A 23,138-nucleotide genomic window follows, 5' to 3' on the forward strand; every position below is an offset into this window, starting at 1 on the left:
TATTATTATTATTATTATTATTATTATTATTATTATTATTATTATTATTATTTACAACTTTATCATGGCTGCATCCTATGGAATCTTGGGATTTGTAGGTTGTTGTGGTACCAGAGCTGCCTGACAGAGAAAGCTAAATATTTCACAAAACTACAAATCCCAAAATTCAGTAACTTTGAGCCATGACAGTTAAAGCAGTATCAAGCTGCATTAATTATGCAGTGTAGATGCAGCCTCAGACTGGATAGATCTATCAGGCAAATGACCTCACAGACCTATGAAAAAGATCTGTGAAAGGTTTTAAGGTGAAGACCACGCTTTTGTCTCGGGCTCTTCTGCATGTCACAGGGAAGGACATGTTCCTTCAGCTCTGTGCATGTATATTTCAAAATTAGATGAGCAAAATGCGACAACAGATACAACCTTTATGCCATCATACATACAGTCTTCTGACTAGTGGCTTGTGATATTTGTAAAAAATCTTGGGCAAAGATTTCGCCCCCAGCAGTATACTAACTGGCAGTGAAAGAAAGGAGATTGCCTACACAATAGATGCCTCCATGAATGTTGACCATTCCCATAGCCCTTTTCCATTAGTCATGCTAAGCTGAGGTTTCTGTAAGCTGGTCCAAAACTTTTGAATGACCAAAAGCTCCTCACACCTGGTATATGGAAACACCTTCAAGCAGGGCAGCATGAACAGCATGTGAGGGAAATGAAGAGCTGCTGCTTCTGCTACCGCATCTGGTTTTGTAAGCAATGGGAATTGTACTGGAAGGATGGTAGAGTAGATCCTCTTTGGAATTTACCAGAATCCTGAGGTCCAGCAACCAAAAACAGGTGCAAAATAAAGGCCTAGGCTTACATGAAGAATGAAGAAACAAGTGGTCTCTGAGAACATGTTCACCCCAAGAATTTATGCAAATATCAGAACCAACTTTACAAAACATGTTTCTGTCACACCCCAGCTTTCTTTTTCAGCAACTCAGTTTAGTATCAACAACCAGTTTTGTTATTGTTAGACAACTGGGAATCAGGAATCCTCACCAGTCTGCTACCAGTTATCCAGAGCTCTGTTTGATGATTCCACTCGACCTCCTTTCCATCATTTTTTCCTAATGCTCAGAGCCAATAACTTGGAAGAATATATGGTGATAGTAACACTACATCACAGTGCCAGTCAAATATGGCTGTTTTTTCCTGGACTCCCATCTAGAGACCTAATTGAATACTGAAACTCATTTGCAAATAATAATAATAATAATAACAACAACAACAATAATAATAATCAACTGAATGTACCGAGGGCACATTTGTGAAGGCAGGTCATATCCAATATGTTACAGTATATATCTTTGATGCTCTCAGGGTTAGGAGGAGAAAATACTATACTCTAGGGATGTAATTCTTCATTAATTTCAAAGAAAACATTGAGTAATTTAAACAATTTTTACCCATTGTAAGAAAATCTTCAAAAACTGTTTTCAGTTACTATTCACAATTTGAAATTTACATTTTTCCCCAAACAGGAAGCATCATTATCTGCACAGCAAAATAATTTTTCTGTTTCCTGTACAGATGATGCTGTTTCCTTTGCAAAAAAGTGTTAATTTTTGCACTAAATAAATTCTGAACGGCAAAGATTCTTGTCAAGTCAGCAATCTCTTCATCGGGGTTCCCCAACACTCATGAAACACGTTTTTCAACCATTTTGGGGAATATATTTGAATATTCTTTCCATCTCTAGACTGGACACAGACACAAAACTCTCACCACTACCAACCCAAAACCATCCTTTGAAACTGCCCTTATTTGGTACCTCAGCAACCGCATGCCAGCTGTTGCCCCCAGGTAAACAGGTGTCTCATTATGCTTTGTCTGTGGCACTATCTCCTTTGCCTCATCCATGCAGTGCTTTAGGGAAGGACCAGCTTTTCCCACTTCACTGGCATATGCTGAAATTCCTGGACCTGGGGAGAAATACAGGACTGTGTTGACCAGTTTCAGGTTTACCATGCTTCCCTCTGTTCAGTTCTAACAAGTGTTAGCTATGGTGCCACTGTTGTTGTATCTGAAGGATCCTTCACCAATGTCATTCTCCACTACTGCTGCTGGCCAGTAGCTTTTTGGCATATTTAGTCTGGCTCTTTAGCAAAAGCTTGTTTGACATGGGATACCCTACCAGCAAAACTGCTGCCATCAGCCTTGTCTCTTGCCTCACAAGAGCACACAATCCCACCACCACAGAAAAGTAGTGCCGTTGGTGGATAGCCTTGCGATACACCATCACAAAATCATAGACAAAGAATATTAAAAAACATAATAAAAATAAATGAAGATAATGTTCACAATGAATACTGATAACAAATGACTAGGAATATATATAGAACCAAACAGAATGCTACAGCTTACATTCAGTAAGAAAATATAGCTAGAACAATGGCAAAAGTAGTATAACAAATCTAGCAGGAAAATCAAACTACTAAAAGCTACCTTAGAAAATAATGTAATGTAGGGCCAAGTACAGATGACCCTTTAAGACGCCATCATCACATGCTAGGGTTGCCTCGGGGTGGCACTTCCAGATGCCCCTCAACCCTAGCACGTGATGAGGCTGTCAAAATGGCAGTGCCCTGTACACACGGCCACCGCCATTGTTATGCAAGCACGGTGCGGCATCTGCACGCTTCTGTAACGAGTGTGCCAGTGACGCACTTGTTATGCCGCAGCTGTGGTATAAAAAGGACCCATTTTTCACTGGTTCTTTTTACTCCGCAGGGAAGCCGCGTGGTTTGGCGGCTGTGGCTTCCCTGCGGAGAAAAAACAGGCACTGGCATGGTGCCGTTTTTAGGTGGTCTGTACTGCGCTGAAGAACAATTATTTGAACTCACTTTTATTCATTTTCTTTGTTATATTATTTTTTACAACACCAATGAAGTGTTGAGGGAATCATTATTAAGAGATGAGGCCATGGCTTTCAGTGCAGGAAGGGAATGGCATTTGTGTTTTCTCCCGTTATACCATCACATCATCTCTCTCATGATAGAATGAGCCCTAGCCAAGCCCATTTTCTTACCTTCTACTTCACACACAGCTACCTGCTGAACCACTCCAGTGTCATTCTCTTTCTCTGCTGGCCATTTGTATACATACATGTTTGTGTGAGAAGACCCAGCATCCAGAACAATCCCATACTGCAGAAGAAACAAATTCACAGTTTCGCTCTAAAATCTCAGCATTATTAAGTGAATGAGATGAGAGATGTACTTTTGTTTAAGATGTAATTCACCATTTGTTTCACTTAGCTTCAGCATAATCCAGTTTGGCTGGGTGTTTCCCCTTTTAAAGGCAGCCCCACCTATTTTGTTCTGACTTCATGCAACCAGTGTTGTATCTTGGAATATGTTAAAGCCAGTGTAATGTAGTGATTTGAGTGTTGGACTATGACTCTGGAGACTAGTGTTCAAATCCCCATTCAGTCATGGAAAACCAGTGAGTGACCTTGGGCAAGTCACACTTTTTCTGCTTCAGAGGATGGCAAAGGTAAACCCCCTCTGAACAAATCTTGCAAAGAAAATCCCATGATCGGATTGCCTTAGAGTTACCATAAGTCAGAAATGACTTTATGGCACACAACAATAATAACAAACCTTTTATATAAGTACTAAACCGTTAAGAATGGAGACATCCCAGACTAGCAACTATGGCTCCCAACCAAAACTGAGTCCTTTTAGATTCCTGGATTTCCTGCCCAGTTTTTGACTGCAAACCAAGAAGCATGCACATATGATACAGAGAGCTCTGAACTAGAACAAGATCTTGGCTTTTTAAAAAGACCTTCCTGTCATGTAGACAAAGGAAAGGATCATTTAACTGTCTACAAATGCAATATATTCCCTTTTAAGATTTATTAGAGAAATTGCTTGGATGTGGGATCTTTTGAATTTAGCCTTTTTGAACATTCTCCTCTGTTGAAGGCAGTGAAAGAATGACCAGCATTAACTGGTTGATACATTGTACCCAAGAAAAGAACATTTGTCTTGGCATGGTATTGGGGGAAAATTCTCTTGAGGAGACATTTGCTAGAAAAGTTAATTCAACTAGAGCATAGGAGTGTAGTGAGGAAGTATGGTAGGGCTGCCTATTGTTCTCCTTCCTCTGTACAATTAATAATGAACACTGGCATCATAAATGTCTTACATTTTATTATCAATGACAAGAATGATTATACCCAAGGGATAAAAACATGCTGAGGATGTGGATCTTCTTATATGGTGGAGGAGACTGTGGGATATGGCATTAAATGAAAAATTAACACATAAGTGTAAAATTGGGGAAATTGGGGCAGACATTTTAATTAAGACATGGTAGTTATTTGTTGCTATTGTAAACAATGTACAGTCGCCCCTCCATTCTGTGGACTTTGAATCCGCATCCCTCACCCATTCGTGGGTGGCAAATGGAGTGGGACAATGTGGGGCATACCAGCACACACCATCAATCAAGCCAGTGGGGCTTGAATATTGGTGGTTTTTTGTTTTCGCGGGGGATTTGGAACTACTGTAGTTGATATAGACTACTGGAGTTTCAATATAAATATGGGAAGGACTTGTTACAGGTTCTTTAAGATGTTACATTTTGGAAAATTATGATTCTGGATTATTCACTAGCAGTGAATGGGGGGAAAGTTATATTATACTTATATTATGAAAATATTATACTGTATTAGAAAACTGATGCTGTTCTTGCAAGGGTTTCTACTTAATCTGGGCTGCTATCCTTTTTGGGACTACTACTTTGTTGTCTCATTTGCCATCATGGCACCATTGCCACAACTGCAAATTCCTCTGAAACCCACTCCAAAAGCCAGGCAGCCATCCCAAGCAATGGAGTTTTGTGGCACTGGCAAGGCCCTTCAGGATTATGTGACTAACCCCCTTCCACCTGATACTGCTCACTGACAGCAAATGGTTGGTTAAGTTATCCAGTCGTGCCCCACTTGTCAGCACCATACAACTCTATTGCATGGAATGGCTGGCTTTCAGGGTGGATTTTCAGTGGTTGGATCAGGAGCATAGCTATGATACCACACCTGCACTGCCAATGAAGGAGCTTGGCCACCATCTTTTTTGTCACATGTCCATATATTGATGATTATCTTTTTGTGTTGATATTAGAAGTACACAAAGGAAAAAGGAAAAAAGGAAATGTGGTGGGGGAACAGCAATGATATCCTAGCTAGGAAAAGTCCCTTTTAGATTATAACTTCCAGTCTCTCAGTTGGTTGTAGAATTCTGGAAGTTGTCCAAAGATGTAATTTTTCCAAGCTCTGCCTGTGACTCAAGAGCTTCAGCCAGTGTTTACCAGACTCTGAAAACTTGGAGAACTCTTGCTATTGCTCTAACATTTTCTACTTTAAAAAAGAACACATCTCATTCTTAGAGTTTAAAAAAAAAAGTACGTATATTTAAACAGTAAGAGGAATGGACTGGTCCCACTCTTGCTACTGTGGAGTTGGTTCATTTAATATTGCCTTTAATATTTAATATTAATTTAATATGACCCACCCACCCTCTTTTGCCCACTCAATGATGACTCAGGAATAGCAGCTTCCTTTGTTCTGAGGGCAATGATGATCCTTCTAGGCTTCTCTGGTGCCTGAAAATTGCAGGCAAAGGGGGAGGGGGGGATAAGTGCTGAACACAGCTCCCCAATTCCAGCAGGCACAGAGCAGCAAAGGGGTCCAAACTTCTCAGTTTTCCAAAGCACACTTGAGTCCCCTACATCACATGCTTGTGCAGTCCAGCACACCCTTTGATAATCACTACTCTCAGCTTTTCCTCAATACTTCAGTAAGGGTAGAACCTGGAATAGTTATAGTCCTGGACTGCAGCACACTCCCATACAAAAATGTAAGTTTTCCAAGCTCTGAGCAGGAGATCCCTCTACAACCTACTTTACTGTTCCTTGACGAATGATGGTTCTGTGTAACAGCCACAGCAATTAAGGCAATCACAGCTCCCGCTAAGAGAAATCCAGTGATGATATATTTGGGACGGAAACACTTCCACAGCTTGCTACCTGCAATTACAACAGAGGCAAGATGGTATTAAAACAAAAAACAACTAGCATAGCAAATGAAAAAATACTAAGCATGTGAGTGCACACATAAACACTTAGGAGCTTATTGCTTGAGCAAATAAGCCGGCTTACCTCTTCTGGTTTCAATTCTGGATCTGGGATGTCCCCAGATGTTATCAAAGCTAAATCGCCACCAATCTAGGTGGGATGCTGCCACCTGGATGAACCCTGGGTCAAAGCCTTGTTCAGCCATCACTTTTTCAAAGTCGGGGAGCTTCCGACTTAAAAAATTGGCCAGCTAAGCAAAGCTTCAACCTGGAATGCATCTGGGTGGCAGCATTCCACCCAGATTGGTGGCGAATTAGCTATGATAACATCCGGGGGCATCCTGGATCCAGAACTGAAGCCAGAAGAGGTAAGTCGGTTTATTTGCCCAAGTGATAAGCTACTTACACTTTCCCCAGCTATTCCAAAACTTTGCCTGCCAAGACTTGATTTTCTAGCGTATGATCTCATGGGGCTATTCTACAGAAAAGAAATGAGAGGCTGCAGTAAAGCAATCTCACTCTCAGCTAAACATTAGGAAGAACTTTTTTTTAAATTGTAATTGCTGTTTAATGATGGAAGAGACTTGATGTAGTTGGAACAAGGTTGGGCAGCCTTGGAGGATAGTGGAGGTCTTTAACCAGAGGTTGAATGGGCATTTTTAAAAAGTGTATTCCTGCACAGCAGGACGTTGCACTAGTGGTACCTTCCAACTCTTAAGATCCTGTGATTCTATGAGACTGGAGCCTAATCCTGCTATAAGCTATAAGAGATGAATTTCTATTCACCATTCTGCCTTTATCCAGATGTTAGATCTCAGCCCAAATGCCCAACAAACACTCTCTCTCTCTCTCTCTCTCTCTCTCTCTCTCTCTGCTTTTATTTTGGGTCTGTCTATCTGGAGGGGCTATTCCTGGACTAATACAGCTGGAGTGCTAAAGTTCCACAATAAAACAAATCTGGCCTCCCACTGGCTTCAGCCTGATTATACTGTTGCCAGCATTTGGAGATGGATTGCACAGATCTGCCAGAAGGACTGCTGGGGTAGAAAAGGGTTCAGCAAAACAGTGCTGTCAAGTCCTGTTTTTGTTGTTGTTGTTAAAGAAATTCATAGTAGCTTAACTTTAGTTATGTTGTTGCTTTTATTATTTTCACAATGTAGATGTCACTAAATATACCGAACACATATTAGCAGCATCCTTTGAGCTCTGTTCTAAAAATATAAAGATCTACTTCCTTGCTTCTCTCCCATGCCAGCATCTCTGATGTATAGGCTGTTGTTCTTTAGTTCAGCATCAGCTAGTGTTAAGCAATAAAAGAATAAGAGAGTTCCTTTGGATATAATCTAAGTGCCTCTTTCTGTCACCCTGAATAGTTATAAAGTAATCTTAGGTCTTGCATACTTGGAGTGGAAGGAAGGACCTACAGGTCATATGGCTTGTCTTTCAGATGGGTTTCATGCCAAATTTCTCTGAGTTTTTTAAAAATCAAGCATTGTAGTGTCATCCTCTTTCACTACCACCACCCCTCCCTTGTAGCCACACTGGCTGGGGTTTATGGGAGTTGCTGTCCAACAATATATGGCAGGCCATACCTTCCCTGTACCATTGTCTGATAATAGCAAACGAAAAGAGTTTCAACCACATCAAAATAAAGGCTCTCCAAAGCCTAAAAGCATACCTGGGAAACACCAGAAATTGCCAGTAATACCACACAGAGACTCATTTTCTAAAATATTGGAGGATCTGGAGGTTTTGGTGGGGGTCTCCTGGAGCCTTTCAGCACCATAGACTGGAGTTTCTAGAGTGCAATTTTCCCCATTCCTGGTGTTAATGATCAGTGTTGATACAGTCTGATTATAAAAGTTCTTTCTGGATACCAGTTCACTCTGTGCATCTGAGGTAGCAGACCAAGTCTATAAAAGCTTATACTACAACATCTTTCATGGGGTTAATCTCAAAGGTGCTATGAGATTCCTTTGCATATCAGTGTTGATACTGTCATTTTATGAAGTGAAATTTTCTATGCATGTGGGTTGCTAAGGGGTTTGAAAAATGATCAGCACAGTAGAGGCACTGCAGAATATTGCATTGCCATGATTCAAAGATATTTAATAAACTTTTTTTAAAAAAATCTGCCCAGTGCATCAAATAAATACCATGTGCTCGTTGTGAGCTTATTAAGACTTCATTGGGTTTGCCTGTGTTAGATGCTGGAAAGCACAAACACAATGAATGAAAATTAAAATATGGAAAATAATGAAAGGCAATGAAAAATTCAAGGCATATAATTTACTAGAAAATTATAGTGGAAACTTGGCTTTTTATGATGGATATTTTGAGAGCAATTTTTTAAAACATACAACCAAAAAGTGAGTGGTAATATTTTTGTCAAGCTTAGATAATAAAACAAACATAAGAGTATTTGCATAACTGGCTTTTTAAATTTTGAGGGTTTTTTTTTTGTAGACTCTGTGAAAACTTAGATTTCACTCTTACAATGAGTAATTGTCCAGTAATATGCAGACCTAAATCCAATTACTAGTGTCAACTAGAACAGACCTATTAAATAAGTGAAACTGGGTTAGTTAAGAAAAAGAATACAGGCATGATCCAATCAAATGGGCCAAAATACCCTAAAGGAACCAGGAGATTGGGAGCTAAGAAGGGTCAGCCCTGATTAACACTTGGATGGGAGACTGCCAACAAATACTAGATGCCACGGGCTATATTTCAGAGGAAGGAACTGGCAAAACCACTTCTAAATATTCCTTGGCTAAGAAAACACTTTGAAATTCATGGAGTCACCATAAATCAAAAGGCAACTTGAAGGCACATAAACAAACATGGTTTGTGCAAAGTGTGCAAAGTGTAAAGCTACTGGCTGAAGGAATTTGTAGCAGCAAATCAGAGCTTGGAAAAGTAATTTGTTTGAATTACAACTCTGATGATGGCTGGAGGATTCTAGGACATGCCATCTAAAAAAAGGAACTTTTCCGTGCTCTGTAGCAAATAAGGCAACCAATCCTAAAGAGCCTAAAAGGAGTGGGCAACGCCTTCCTAGCTATCCTCTCCTTCTCCCATCTCCTAATAATAATAATAATAATGATAATAATAAACTAAGAAGAGGGTTGGAATATATTTTTGTTCTGCCAATAGAACATTAGTGGTCAATAATGGCAATCAACTTCGTCACTGTGCCTAAAAAGACTGGGAAGCTGGACAACTGAATTAAATCAGAACTCTTGAGCGAGGGGAAATCCTGGGATGGCAGAGTGCCACCTCCTCTATGACTGTGCAACAAAGTGGGAGGCAAATGGTCATGAAGCCTGAGAGGATGGGGAGTAGCGCTGTAGCTTCACATCAAGAGTCCCTCTCTGGCTGTGTCCAGCTGGCTCAAATCACATGATGGGTTTCCTGGGGGGGGGGAATCTAATCCACTTCCATCTTGGTGTCATCTTGTGATGGTGTGTGCAGCTTCAGAATTATTTTTTTTCTTATAATTAGCTATGTTCAGAGCCTGGAGTTACTTTCTTTTCCTTCTTTTCTATTTTTAGATTAATTTTTAACATGAACAATCTAATTTGCAATCAACATAATATACAATCAAAGATAAAGAAACCAGAGGGGAGAAGACGAAGAAAGAAAGAAAGAAAGAAAGAAAGAAAAAGAGATAAAGGGAAAAATACATACAACTAATACACAGTTGGGCTCTGCCCCCCCCCCATTCTGACTGTAATGAAAAGAAATATAAAGAGAAAAATATTTTATCATTACAGATCCAACTACATAATCCTAATAAAATTACTTATGACTCTAGCCATTGATTATTACAAAGTTAAATTTATTGTTCAAAAAGCCAATCAACAATTTCCATATCTTTTAAAAAGTCTTCAATTGTCTTATCCTTTAGAACTCACATTAACTTGGTCATTTAGACTAACTCAGCAACCTTAACAATCCATTCTTCCATCATTGGTGTATCAGTCCATTTCTAAGTTTGAGCAAACAATATTCTTGCTGCTGTTGTCATATATCAAAGAAATGATCCATATTTACTATCCAGTTCTTTACATAATCTAGATTTATATATATATACATATACATATATAAAATTGGTGTTGTGTGTCTTTAAGTCATTTTTGACTTAAGGCGATAATAATGTCATAGAGTTTTCTTGGCAAATTTCTTCAGAGAGGGTTTGCCATTGCCATCCTCTGAGGTTGTGAAGAGTGTGATTTGCCCAAGGTCACTCAGTGAGTTTTTAAACTCAAGCAGGGATGGTCTTCAGTGTCGTAGTGCAATGCCCAAACCTCCATACTGACCCTGGATTAAGATATAAATCTTAGACCAATAATTTTTTGTCTTCTTAAAATATGAAAAAGGAGCCCTACTTGGAGATACATACTTTCTTGAACTAAAAGATCTAGGAATCCCTAACCAGCTCAGCCAAATGAATTGTCTCTAGAATAATATTACTCTTCTGATACCGTTTTAATGGATTTTAAGACTTAAGCATAACCATTATGAGGGAGATCACTCATGACTTTTGAAAGTTATTTATCAACCTATACCTTCATGACCGTTAACATTAAAAATAGAGCTTGAGTTTCCACTCCAAGACTAGATTTTCAGAAGGGCGGTATACAGTACAAATAAAATTTTATTATTATTATTATTATTAGATGGTTCTAAATAGCATAATATTTCCATATGCAAAACTATGCTACACTGAGCCATTTACCAGCATCCAAGATCTACTATATGTGTGTATGCCACTAACAGGGAGACAGCCCAAATGTGTAGAGAGCTACCTGAATAAGAATGAATACATCACAGAAAAACCACAATCCTTGTTAAGATTGTGTGACATTTCAACTCATTTTCTTTATTTTGAACCCATTTCATCATATCTGTATGCTTTGGGATGTGACGTGCTCTCAAATGGGCTCTCTCACTACAGTGCTGATTTGCAGAGCTTGGAAATGTTACATTGTTGGATCAAAATCCCAGAATCTCCAGAATTATTATTTGCTTTCATTCTTCTGCTTGTATTATTAAGACTAAACCTTGGTAGAAAATGTGCAAGTTTGCTCAGGGCACATTTAGTTTATATGCTCTTCACTCCTAGGCTTCTGGAGTCAAGTGATTTCTGAAAGGATCCAGAGTCGGAGGAATAAAGAAGCAATATCATCTTCTCTTGACAGAACACCTTGAGAAACACAGAGGTTTAGAACATTTGCAAAGGGAAAACATGAATGACAAGAGCCTGAGGTTGGACTTGGAAAGAGATGCTTGCTCATTTTCTTCCTTCAAAGGATTGTGTGAGAGACAGGTCAGCTGTTTCGTGTCCTGAGACTGCAAATGTCCTCATGGTGAAGGAGCTGCCAGGGGCTGAATCCTCACATTCCCCTTTCTCACAGGGGTTCACACATCCCGGAAGTGAGCACAAAGGGACTCTGTGCTGACTGTGGAATCCCAGCTTTTCTATTTGGGTTGGCCGTAAGCCAAGTGGTTTATTTCTGGCAAAATGTCGTCAGGGAGGTTACAGACAGGAATTCCCTGTGACCCAGCCAGCTCGGCCTGACAATTCCCCCATTCAACACATCAGCACCAAGAACATTCCTTCCATCTGGAGACAGTCCCACTAACTCAGTCCCCGCTTCATCAATGCAAAGAACAGCTCCCAGCTGCATGGCATCCCCCAAGGCACAACAAGCAATGGTGAAAGGCACAAATGCACCCTCTCCACTGCCCAGGAGCGCCTCATTTTCATGACAGGGGCCCTGTCAATGGCAATTTCAGCTCCTGGCTCTGACTGGGGAAGCTTCTTACAGCTGGAAAAGCACAGCATGGGAAAGATTTCTTTAATCAACAACAACTCCTCAAATACTCCAGCTTATATGACCAGTAGCCATGTTGGCTGTGAGAATCTGAGATCTGTCACCTTCAAAGGTAATTCTCCCAATCTCTGGCATGAATACTTTATAAGAGGAAAGTGCATTGTTGTTGTCGTTTGCCTTCAAGCCGTTTCTGACTTACAGCAAGGCGACCCTAGGGTGAACCTATCATGTGATTCCTTGGCACGTTTCTTCAGAGGGAGGTTGCCATTGTGATCCTCTGAGGTTGAGACTTGCTCAAGTAGTTACATGGCTGAGCTAGGATTCAAACTGAGAGGTCCAAGAAATTCAGCAAAGTCACACTTTCTTTTGACTAGACTGGAGTAGAAATTATATGGCCCTCCAAATATTGTTCAACTACACTCCCAACATTCCTCACTTTTGACTACAATGGCCAAGACTGCTAAGAGTTGCAATTCAACAACAGCTGGAAGGATGCACAATTCTTACTCTGGTCCAGATTGCTAAACAAGGAGATCAAGGCAGTGTTTCACAAAGTAAGCCCTGAAATGACACTGAAGAGGATCCAAATGAAACTGCATCTAAAAGTACATGGAGTTTTGACATCATAATCTTGAGCACCTTATCCAAGAAAAACTAAAAATTGCTAAATCTACCATGATTCAGAGATCCCTTCTTTAACAAAGGCTGTGCTAATGGCTTCCATAAATCAGCAGGCATATCCCAAAGAGACATTTGTTATTATGCTAAACAGGCAACCAGCTTTTCCCAGCTATTTACTGCCAGCCTGGAAAGGCAAGGACAAAAGGGACATGTCATGGCCTGAATATCTCCAAACATCTTGTCTATATCCCCAGGCAATATCACAGTGACTTATAAAAGCAACTGCTGTGGCTTGCATAAACCAAGGGGATTCAGTGGTGGATATGATAGACTACAACCACCATCGACCTCAGCCAGCAGCAAGTGGCCATGCTGATTGAGGATGATGAGAACTGTAGCCAACAAGAAAACTTGCCATTGCACCAAAACCTCCCCAAACCAGACTGGAAACCAATTATACCCATGTAACAATCACATGAATTCTGTTTGTTAGTCTGAACTAGAGTAGACCACAGTCCCATCCCCAAGGCCACATGCCCTCAGACTCAGGGGAAGGCAATGGCAAGCCCTCTCTGAACAAATATTGCCAAGAAAAACCCTTGTTATGTTCACTTTAGGGTCACTATAAATCAGAAATTATTTGACAGCACACAACAATAACAAATTCTAGTTGAGACTAACAATTCGATTCAGATCTAAAAGTTACGATTTTGAATATATTTGAATAATGAGAAATTGAAGATTTACTTTTTAAAATTGTAACTATGGTGATAATTACATTCTTTTTAATGGGACTGAGTCTGGAACTAATTATTTTTACAAGTCTCTTCCCAAACTCTGCCTTTTGCTTGCCACATAAAATCCATTAAAGTAAAAAAAGACAGCACTGCTACACAATGCCTTTGAATGGGGAGCAGTTGTCTGCCTGAAAGCCCAAACGACTGGAACAGAAACAAATATACAGTACATTGCTTCCCTGTTAACTTCTGCCTCAATTTCCTTCCCTTCCTCCATGTCACATTTTAGATTACAGACAAATAAAATTAGAGTTGATCATGTCATTCACAAAGACCAAGGGGTACTCAGGCTCATCGGCCTGGAGGGGCAAAGCTCAAGCCAAAACCTGCCATTCCAGCAGGCTTTTATAATACCAGTTCCCCAAGGCTTTATTAAACTAGCAGTACCTTGGCCAGCCTTCTTTCCTGTGTCCTTTAATTTGAATGCCTAGATGTGGTCTCCTAGGAGTCATCCTCCATAATGGTGCTTGCTAGGATTAGCATGTGTTGCTCTTCATGAATATCCTGTCTTGTCATTCATATTGCTTGTATTTCCATTCCCAACGATCATGAACAAGAAGTCCCGAAGTATTTTTAAACAAGAACAGGAAAAACACACAGACAACAAGGACAAGAGCCTATTGTAGGGCAGATGAAAGTCTTCATACAACTGTGCAAGGAAGTCCACATCACAGCAACGGGTGAGGAAAAAAGCAGATCTTGGGAAAAGGTTGCCAAATGAAGTGGGAAGATTTCCCTTCTTTGTTAATGAGCTCCTAGACAGAGCTTCACTTGTTGTCCACAAGCGGCAGGTGCACTTTGAAAGGGGGACCAGAACACCACAAGTGTTGTGGGACATCATTTTTCAGAAATGACTTTTGTAATTCATCTGTAGAACACCCCCCTCCCCCCCAAAGAAGCTCACCTAACATCTACATTACAGTCTTTTCAATGTAAGATTGAAAATGTTATTCTCCAGGATATTTTAAGAACTGTTTTAGTATTTCTGCATCATGGCAGACTTGTCCTACTGCTGGTTTTATTTTGATTTAAATATGCTGGAAATATTTTTTTTGTGTTGCGGTTACATGCCTTCAAGTCAGTTACAACCTGTGGTGATCCTATAATAGAGTTCTCTTGGCAAATGTGGTTTGCCATTGCCTTCCTCTTAGGCTGAGAGAATATAACTTGCCCAAGTCATCCAATGGGTTTCCATGGCTGAATCAGGATTCAAAGCTTATTCTCCTATAATTCTAGTCCAACACTCAAGCCACTGTACGAGTCTGGCTTTCATTGTATTTTGCTGCAAATTTTAACTTGCTTTTATAGTCTACTTCTTCAATAAATGCTCTATTATTTTCATTATTTTTATTTATTTAATTTATATCCTGCCTTTCTCTCAGTAAGGGACCCAAGGTAGCATGTGTGTGTGCGTCTGTGTGCCTTCAAGTCATCTGTTGACATATAGTGACCCCATTAATTTCATAGGGCTTTCTTAGGCAAGGAAATCCCAGAGGTGGTTTTGCCAGTTCTTTCCTCTGAAATATAGCCTAGAGCACCTGGTATTCATTGGTGGTTTCCCATCCAAGTACTAACCAGAGCTGACCCTGCTTAGCTTCCAAGCTCAGATGGCATCTGGTGCCTTTAGACAACACTTTTAAAAACACAGTAGAGTTGGCCCTCAGTATCTGTGGTCTTGCCATCCGCAGATTCAAACATCCACAGATGGCAAACTCTCGTTATTCCCAGTGGAAGTTCCATTGTTCCCAATGGTGGTGCAGCTGCATGCACCCACTGCCACTAGGGACAACAGGGGTGCCCTTAATGGTGGTGCAGCCACATGCACATGCCACCATTTAATTCCTGCTGTCCCTAATGCCAGCCCAACTGTGTGCACGCACCAATGTGGGGACAATGGAACTTGAGCATCCACAGATTTTGGTATCTGTGGGTGCAGGGGGGTCTGGAACGGATTCCCACATGGATACTGAGTGCTGACTGTACATTGTTTTTTTAAAAATTCTTAACACAAAAGTTAAAATATAATTATACAAACATTGGCGCGTTCGAGACGCGCCAATAGTACGTGCTCGGCACATACTAGGGTTACGAATGGGCGTCCTTTCCGGACGCCCTAACCCTAACTGAGCACGTACAAAATGGTGGTGCCCTTTCTACATGGGCACCGCCATTTTGAAGTAGCGGACGCTTAGCGTCCCCATGTCACAGTGCGGAAATGATGCCACAAGTGCACCATTGGTGCCTTGTGGCGTCATTACCGCGCCGCAAAAAGAACCCGCCAAGGAATCGTTCAGCACAAAATTAAAAACAAGTTAAAGCATCATTAAAAGTATATTTAAAACATAATAAAATAAAAACACTATACCCTCACCTCATAAAAACTATCTGTGGTCACCAAATGACACCTTAAATAAAAAAGGTCTTTCCCTACCAATGCAAAGACACCAGGAAGGGGGTCAACTGGGCCTCCTGAGGAAGGGAACAACTTGGGAACAGCCACCAAGAAGGTGTCCTCACCTCGTGTCCTCACCAAACCTTTGTCCATAGATTTTCTGTCTCAGGCAAGCTCAGATAGGGAAATACAGTTTTTTTCAAACAGACTGGCTTTAGGGCTTTAAAAGTCAAAGCCGGCATTTTGAATTCTGCTTGGAAATGGATCAGCAGCCAGTGGAGTTCTTTCAGCAGGTGGTTATGTGTCTCCTGTAACCTGCCCCACTAAGCAAACCAGCTGCAGCATTTTGGGCCTGCTGAAGTTTCTGAACAGTTTCAAAAAGGAGGCCCACATAGAGTGCATTACAGTAATCCAAACAGGATGTAATCAAGGCATGTGTCACTGTAGTCAGATCTGTCATCTCAAGAAATGGGAGAGCTGGCACTCAAGTTTTAGTTGTGCAAATGCACTCCTGACCACCACTGAAACCTGAGCAGCCAGACTCAAGTCCAAAACACATTGGAGAAACAATCCAATTTGAGACCGATATAACTGTGCTGGCGCAGTGCTAGGGAATCCTGGGAATTGTGTTGTATTCTAATACCAGAGCTCTCTGATAGAGAAGGCTAAATGTCTCAGAAAACTACAGTTTCCAGAATTCTCCACCACTGAACCAGGGCAGTTAACACGGGCTCAAACTGGATTCTTTCTGCAGTGTGTTTTGGCCTTCAGAGAGGAATCCAGGAGTATACTCAAGCTGTGAACCTATGATTTCAGGAGGAGTGTAAACCCATCTAATACAGGCTGAAATCCCTATTCCCTGATCTGTCTTATGACTGACCAGGAGCACCTCTGTTTTGTTTGGATTAAATTTCAGTTTGCTTGCCCTCATCCAATCCATTACTAACAGCAGACATTGGTTTTAGTACAGAGACAGCTTCCTTGGACTTGGTTGGAAAGGAAAGAGTTTGATGTCATCAGCATACTGGTGTCATCCAACTCCAAAACTCCAGATAACTTCTCCCAGGAGTTTCATGTAGATGTTGAGTAGCACAGAGGACAAAACCAAGCCTTGAGGAACTTGCTGGCCAATTGCACTGGGGTAGAGCAGGAATCCCACCACACCACCTTCTGAGTTTATTCCTCCAAGGACTAGGTCTGCTAAACAACAGTGCCCCCAAGTGTCATTCCAGAGAGGTGGTTCAGAAGGATACCATAGTTGATGGAATCAAAAATCATGGAAAGGTCCAGCAGAACCAATGGGGACCCACTCCCTCTGTCCAGTTCCCTGCATAGGCTATTCTTCAAGGTGACCAAAGCTGTCTCTGTTCTGTAGCTAAGACTTGAAGCCAGACTGAAATCGCTCTAGATAATCTGTTTCATCCAGGAACTCTTGGAGCTAGGAAGCCACCACACACTCCAGCTTTACCATAATACTAAGTTATTTTATATTTTTAATAGATTGCACACTATCTAGAAAAAAATTGGCTAGTTCTTCCTTTTCTTCAATATTCTCAGCAGTTTAGATACAATACTGGAAATCTAAGCCAAATAAATTTTAGGATTCTCACCCAGTGGTGTAAATTTCTTTAAATAGTGGTGTTAGAAATAGCATATGAACTATTGCTGTTGTGTTGTTGTGGGCCTTCAAGTCATTCCTGACTTATAGTGATGCTAAGGTAACCCTATCACAAGGTTTTCTTGGCAAGATTGGTCTGAGGGAGTTTGGCTTTACCTTCCTCTGAGGCTGAGAGAGTGTAACTTGGCCAAGGTCACCTAGTGGGTTTCTGAAAGACAGATGAAGCAGTGGGAAAACATGAGAGGGCTACAAGCACTAGTCTTTACCCTCACACTAATGAGAAAGAGTTTTGGCAAGATAAAAAAAACCCTGCCCTGGGACAGAACTTAGAAATACCAGGAGTGGTAGTCCCAAAAGTAACTTTTCTAAGCACTTTGATCACTATTCTTGGACCTGCTAAACCCATCAGACTCAAATGTGGTTGGAAGATTACACTTTCTCCTGTCAATCTATCCTGCTTCTCACTTCTTACTCTACAAGTGGGATTGTTCCTATATGTTTTCTACCACTGTATAACAAGAGACATGCTTGCATCTGGAAAGTAAGTGTTTATCCTCTGTAAATCTGTATAGAAGATGATTGTTTAGTGAACACTTGTTTTATTTCTTTTTATTGCTACTTGTGTGAGACCCCCCTTATACTCCTAAAGCTTCTTTCTTGGATTCCAATATTTGACTGCATATTTTCAACACCCAAGTGTCAATCTCCTATGTGCTAGATCAGTATGGGCTGAAGCTACTGATTTTGTTTTTACTAAAACTCTGAAGCCAGAGCCATTGGTCATGCCAATTTTGGATTCTGGAAGTTAGAATTCAAAAGTGTACCCTTTTAAATAAGACAGTAGCTCAAGGAGATGGGCACAATTGTTAAAAATTAAGGAATGGGATCCCTCTGAATGTTGGGCATGTAGGCTAGATGCTAAGTGTCCTCAACACCTTTTCCAGCAAAAAAAACAAGTAAACTTGCTTCCCGCAGAATTCCCACAAATGGGTCCTGCCAAGCTGCATCTGTCAAAGGCCTGGTTGGTTCTGTACAAAACAAAACATCTGCCTCCAATTTCCTGTTTTGATCTCCTTCCTGGATTGTTAATTCCATTCAAAACAACTTCCAATATTTCCAATCAAGAGTGCAGCTACAGCCACAAGACACAATATAGCCAGTGGCCAGAGAATGCACTTCTAGCAGTTAAGGCTCAAGGGTGTAAGGCTTAGAAATATTTTGTGGACTACAACTCCCAAATCATGCCAGCCGGAGAATTCAGAATTCATTTCAAAAATGTAGTTTTTCCCATGCATACAGTCAACTAGAAAGATCAATGAAATGATTAATTCCCAGTGTGATAACTACAAAGCAGTCTTGGACTAAAAACCTATAGGAACCTTATTGGATGTGAGGCCAATAAAACTTAGTGGGACAGTAAACACATTTAGGCTTTGCAACAAGTAAATGCATTTAGGTTTTTTATATATTCACTGAGCACAACTGTTGAGGCGCCAATAATTTTAAAACTATTCACCGCAAACTTTCCTCTCAGTCATATAAAAACAGATTCATACAGCTTTACACAAAACAGGTTTACAAATAATCCAAAATCCATTAGACAGTTCCATTGGTTACTGATGAAGGTATAACATAAAGGCAGATACTAAAAGAATGCCCCACTTGTTCTATTTATTATTAAACTCAGTATTTTATTTATATGGGGAGTCTGATGATGAGGAATTTAAAAGTAATATAAGTGTGAAGATCTATACAAGAGCAGCATCTAATCACCAGAAGGGAGCAAACACATAAAGCCAATTAAAAGCAGCATAACAAAATTTATTGTTGTTGTTGTGTGCCTTCAAACCATACCATTTCTGTCTTATAGTGACACTTAAGGCGAACCCATTATGAAGTTTTCTTGGTAAGATTTGTTCAGGGGCTGTTTGCCATTGTCTTCTTTCAGGCTGACAGAGTATGACTTCCCCAAGGTCTCCTTATGGGTTTCCATGGCCAAACAGGGATTCGAACCCTGGTCTCCTGGTGTTCCAGTCCAACCACTACACTAAGCTGGCTTTCAAAAAACAACCATTTGGTGAAATAAAACATATTTGGTGATAACAGTCCTTGCTTTGTGATTACAGTAGAGTCTCGATTATCTGACATTCAGTAATCCGACATTCTGGATTATCCGACGTCGGACAGTCCGTGGGCATGGCTTGGAGCCCTTACCACACCCCCAGCTGAAAAGGTCTCCAAGCGCGGCGGCGAGCCCCACCAGGTCCCAAGCACACTTTTTATAGTGATTGCAAGGCTTTTCATAGAGATTGCTAGGCTTTTCCTATGACCCTCCGGATTATCCAACATTTTCGGCTATCCGACCATGAGACCGACCATTTACGTCAGATAATCGAGACTCTACTGTAACGTGGTTATATGAGAATTCACTGTTGTTGCTATGTGCCTTCAAGATGTTTCTGATTTATGGCAACCCTATAATGGCAAGTTAAACTTGGCAAGTTTTCTTCACAGGGGGGGTTGCCATTGTCTTCCTCTGAGGCTGAGAGAGTGTGAGAGTATCTTTAAAACCTCTATATTTAATCTTTATAATTAATGATAGAGATACTTCTAGCATTGAGACAATTAACATGCAAGCATCTTGAAGGTCTAAAATAGAGCAGCAAATGGCAGTCCTTATCATTCTCCCAGGGCAAGGTACACAGTTCAGAAAGTTTTAACAGATCAAACTGAAAATCTCAGAGGTGCCTTTTCCCATTACTGGCAGCATAAAATTTGCAACACTGCTGTACTTGGGACAGTGTGTATTGTAATAAGTTACATAACAAACTAGCTTCAAAAACTAACTTCCCAAGCTCTGATCAGCTCTTAGCCAAAGCATGACACCTGCTTCCACAGTTATCAAATGAACTGCAACTGAGATCCAAAAATCTTAATGAGATACTGACCAAAGTGACAAGACGGGATGATCAAAAAGATTAAAATGAAAGACAGGAATTTGTTAAGGTGTCCCTCTTCCCTTTCATTTCATTTTATCTGGCTTTTATATTTATTGTGAACTTGCTCTTTTTAATCATATTGTTATTATGACATCAATAACTTTACAATAGCTAGAGAAAGCTGGTTTTTTGAGGAGATTAATCGTTTTTTTAAAAAGCAAAGAAGCTGTCAGACCCTCACTGGAGAATGAATGCAGCCTGGGTGGGAAAAGCTGGATGTGGAAGGAGGAAATTACATGTGATGAGTATCACGTGCAAGTTCAGATTGGATAACAGGGAAAGGAAGAATCCAGTCAATCATTCATTGTTAAAACTGTGCTCTGCTGAATTTTGTAACTATTGTGTCAGCATTTGAAATGAGGTAAAATCCAGGCTATCTGTAAGAAAACCACCTGTACACATTGTGGCTTCATTCTCCCACCTCCCACATTGCCCTCCAGCAGGCCTCTTTCAGATGACAATAGCAATAGCAGATGACAATAGCAGCCAGAAGTCATGTGATATCACATTCAATGCACCACCAATGTGCTGGTGCAGATGGTTGGACAGGGGAGGTCACAGGGCAAAAACTGGCCCCGACCCCCTTGTTGTCTTTCCCTGTCATAGATCCTTAAATGCATTCATGTATTAGTCATTGATCACTACAAATAATGAAGCAAAAGGATTGTTCTGAATCAATTATTCTGAAAATAACATTTCTTAATTTTCCTGGCTATAACTTCATTTGTTCTACTAATTTCTTTTTAAACAATGCCGCTTCCTTAGAAAGTCATACACCAGCCAGTTTATACAACTGCCTCTTGCTCTCTAGTTATATTAGTATTTTTTTCTTGCTGTTCTGTTGTCTGTCAATATTTCTACACTTAAGCCACAAAAAGATTATCACATTTTATGTGGGTTGTTGCTTACTCTTTGAGTAAGCCTGACATTCAAACAAAACTATTTCACAGGAGCAGGAATCACACATTTCCAGAAGACCTGCTGCACAATAAATCTCTGGTCTACAATGGAATGAGATCAAGACTGTACAATTCCCTTTTAGGGGCCTTTTAAAAAAGTATTCATTTTGCAGCACTGACTACACTGGACTGATAAGGTAAGATTGCAGCCTCTACAAGGATTACAGGCTGATTCCTGTGGGAAGCCTTCCAAAATTCTGAGAAAAAAGGGAACACAGGGAACTCATGTCCTCCTCAAGTTTCCAGAGCAGAAAACTCTTTCAACACAAGAATAATGGTCATCCAGCTCAGTATTTTCATTTCTAATAAGACTAGATTTAAAGGCTTTGTGATTAGTAAATTTATAATAGGTCTAGGAGTGGAAGTACTCTGACCACCAGTCTCAGTTTTGGAGATACCCTTTCAGAGCGTAGAAGTGTTACTTTTTAAACTACAGCTGCCAGGATTTCCCAGCCTGCATAACTATTGATCATATTGGCTGGGGTATTCTGTTCTCCCACCTCTCAGACCAAGATTGTAATGTATAAGCAGGGGGACTTCTTATTGGGATGTTTTATTTATCTTTTTAAAACTTTTCCTTATTTTCAAATGATATCATATTGTTTTATGTGGTGGTTTTAATTGTTTTAATTTTTATTGTGAAGATTTTTTTTAATTGGCTCTCTCTGGTTCCACTCTAGAAGAAAAGCAGCATACAAATAAAATAAAATAAATATTCTGAAAGTTACAAAGCATTAAAAATAACATTCCTGAGCTATGCCTTGAAAATAGAATGACCCTATCTTAGTTAGGTACAGTGCTCAGTGTCACTGATTTGTTTTGAAATGGCAGAATTGGCAGTGCAGCAGATATCATCTTGTTCTCCAAAGACGGTCATTCTTCTACTTGCAGCTTTGCCTTTTATTGCCTTGGAAACTAAAACAGTTCAAATTGAGACACCCTAATTTTCCCTCCACTTCACAGCAAGCTGCAAGACTGTGCATACCCTCCCTGTTTCCACCAGTCTTATAACTACTCCACTTACACATGAATGCCATCCTGAAAACCCCCTCTCTACAGTTGTTTTACACCTCCCTGAGAGTCTTAAATGAACACTTTCTGAGGTGGCAGACATTTGTTCAAAATATTTTGTTAAAATTACACTTCACTGACCTTTCTACTTTCCACTAATTTGTCTAGTCCCCTTTCTAAACCAGCTTTTATACCTTCTGGAAGTATACAGGTACAGATCAGTTTGGAAAATAGACGTGTTCCTGAGCATTACTTCTTTAATAGAACATTGGGTAGCAGCCACAGAAATAACATGGTCAGAATAGAGATAAGGTCCTACAACCCCCAAAAAGGAGAGCAGTTCAACATATTTTCACAAACCTTTTATTAAAAACTAACAATATGCACACGTGAAATTAAATAACAAGTTCTCAGACTCTGTTCTCGACTGGTTTAGATCTTATTTGTCTGGCAGATCTTTTGCAGTAGTTGCAGGGGGTCAGACTTCTTCTCCTGTTTAGGGTTGCCATAAGTGAGGACCTCCAAACCGGGACAAATGTAGGACAAATGTAGGGCAACATTTTCAAATGTAGGACACGTTTTTATAAAAATGGAGGACGCACAAAAAATTGAGGTTTTTTAAAAAAATGTTAATATAAATGCATGTTTTTAGGCATGATCAAAATGGAGGACATTTTGGCATTATTCTTAGACAGATGGCAGAAATGGACTTGCCCTCGGGTTCAACTGTACTTCTCAGAAGTGTGCACTTGGGCAAGGGACTGTGGTTTTTT

At 40.3% G+C, this 23,138-nt stretch overlaps 1 protein-coding gene across 1 annotated transcript in view; it reads right to left on the reverse strand.

The window, feature by feature from the left end:
• ENTPD1 (ectonucleoside triphosphate diphosphohydrolase 1) overlaps positions 1–23,138 on the reverse strand; it is a 56,825-nt gene that overhangs the window by 15,894 nt on the left and 17,793 nt on the right. Inside the window, exons 2-4 of the mRNA XM_042459858.1 lie at positions 5,957–6,081; positions 3,077–3,194; positions 1,820–1,970 (exon numbers count right to left, since the gene is read on the reverse strand). Of these exons, the coding sequence (XP_042315792.1) occupies positions 1,820–1,970; positions 3,077–3,194; positions 5,957–6,081 (394 nt within the window). The remainder of the gene's footprint in view (positions 1–1,819; positions 1,971–3,076; positions 3,195–5,956; positions 6,082–23,138) is intronic.

This window comes from Sceloporus undulatus, chromosome 3 (assembly GCF_019175285.1).
Source record: "Sceloporus undulatus isolate JIND9_A2432 ecotype Alabama chromosome 3, SceUnd_v1.1, whole genome shotgun sequence".
Lineage (NCBI taxonomy): Eukaryota > Metazoa > Chordata > Lepidosauria > Squamata > Phrynosomatidae > Sceloporus > Sceloporus undulatus.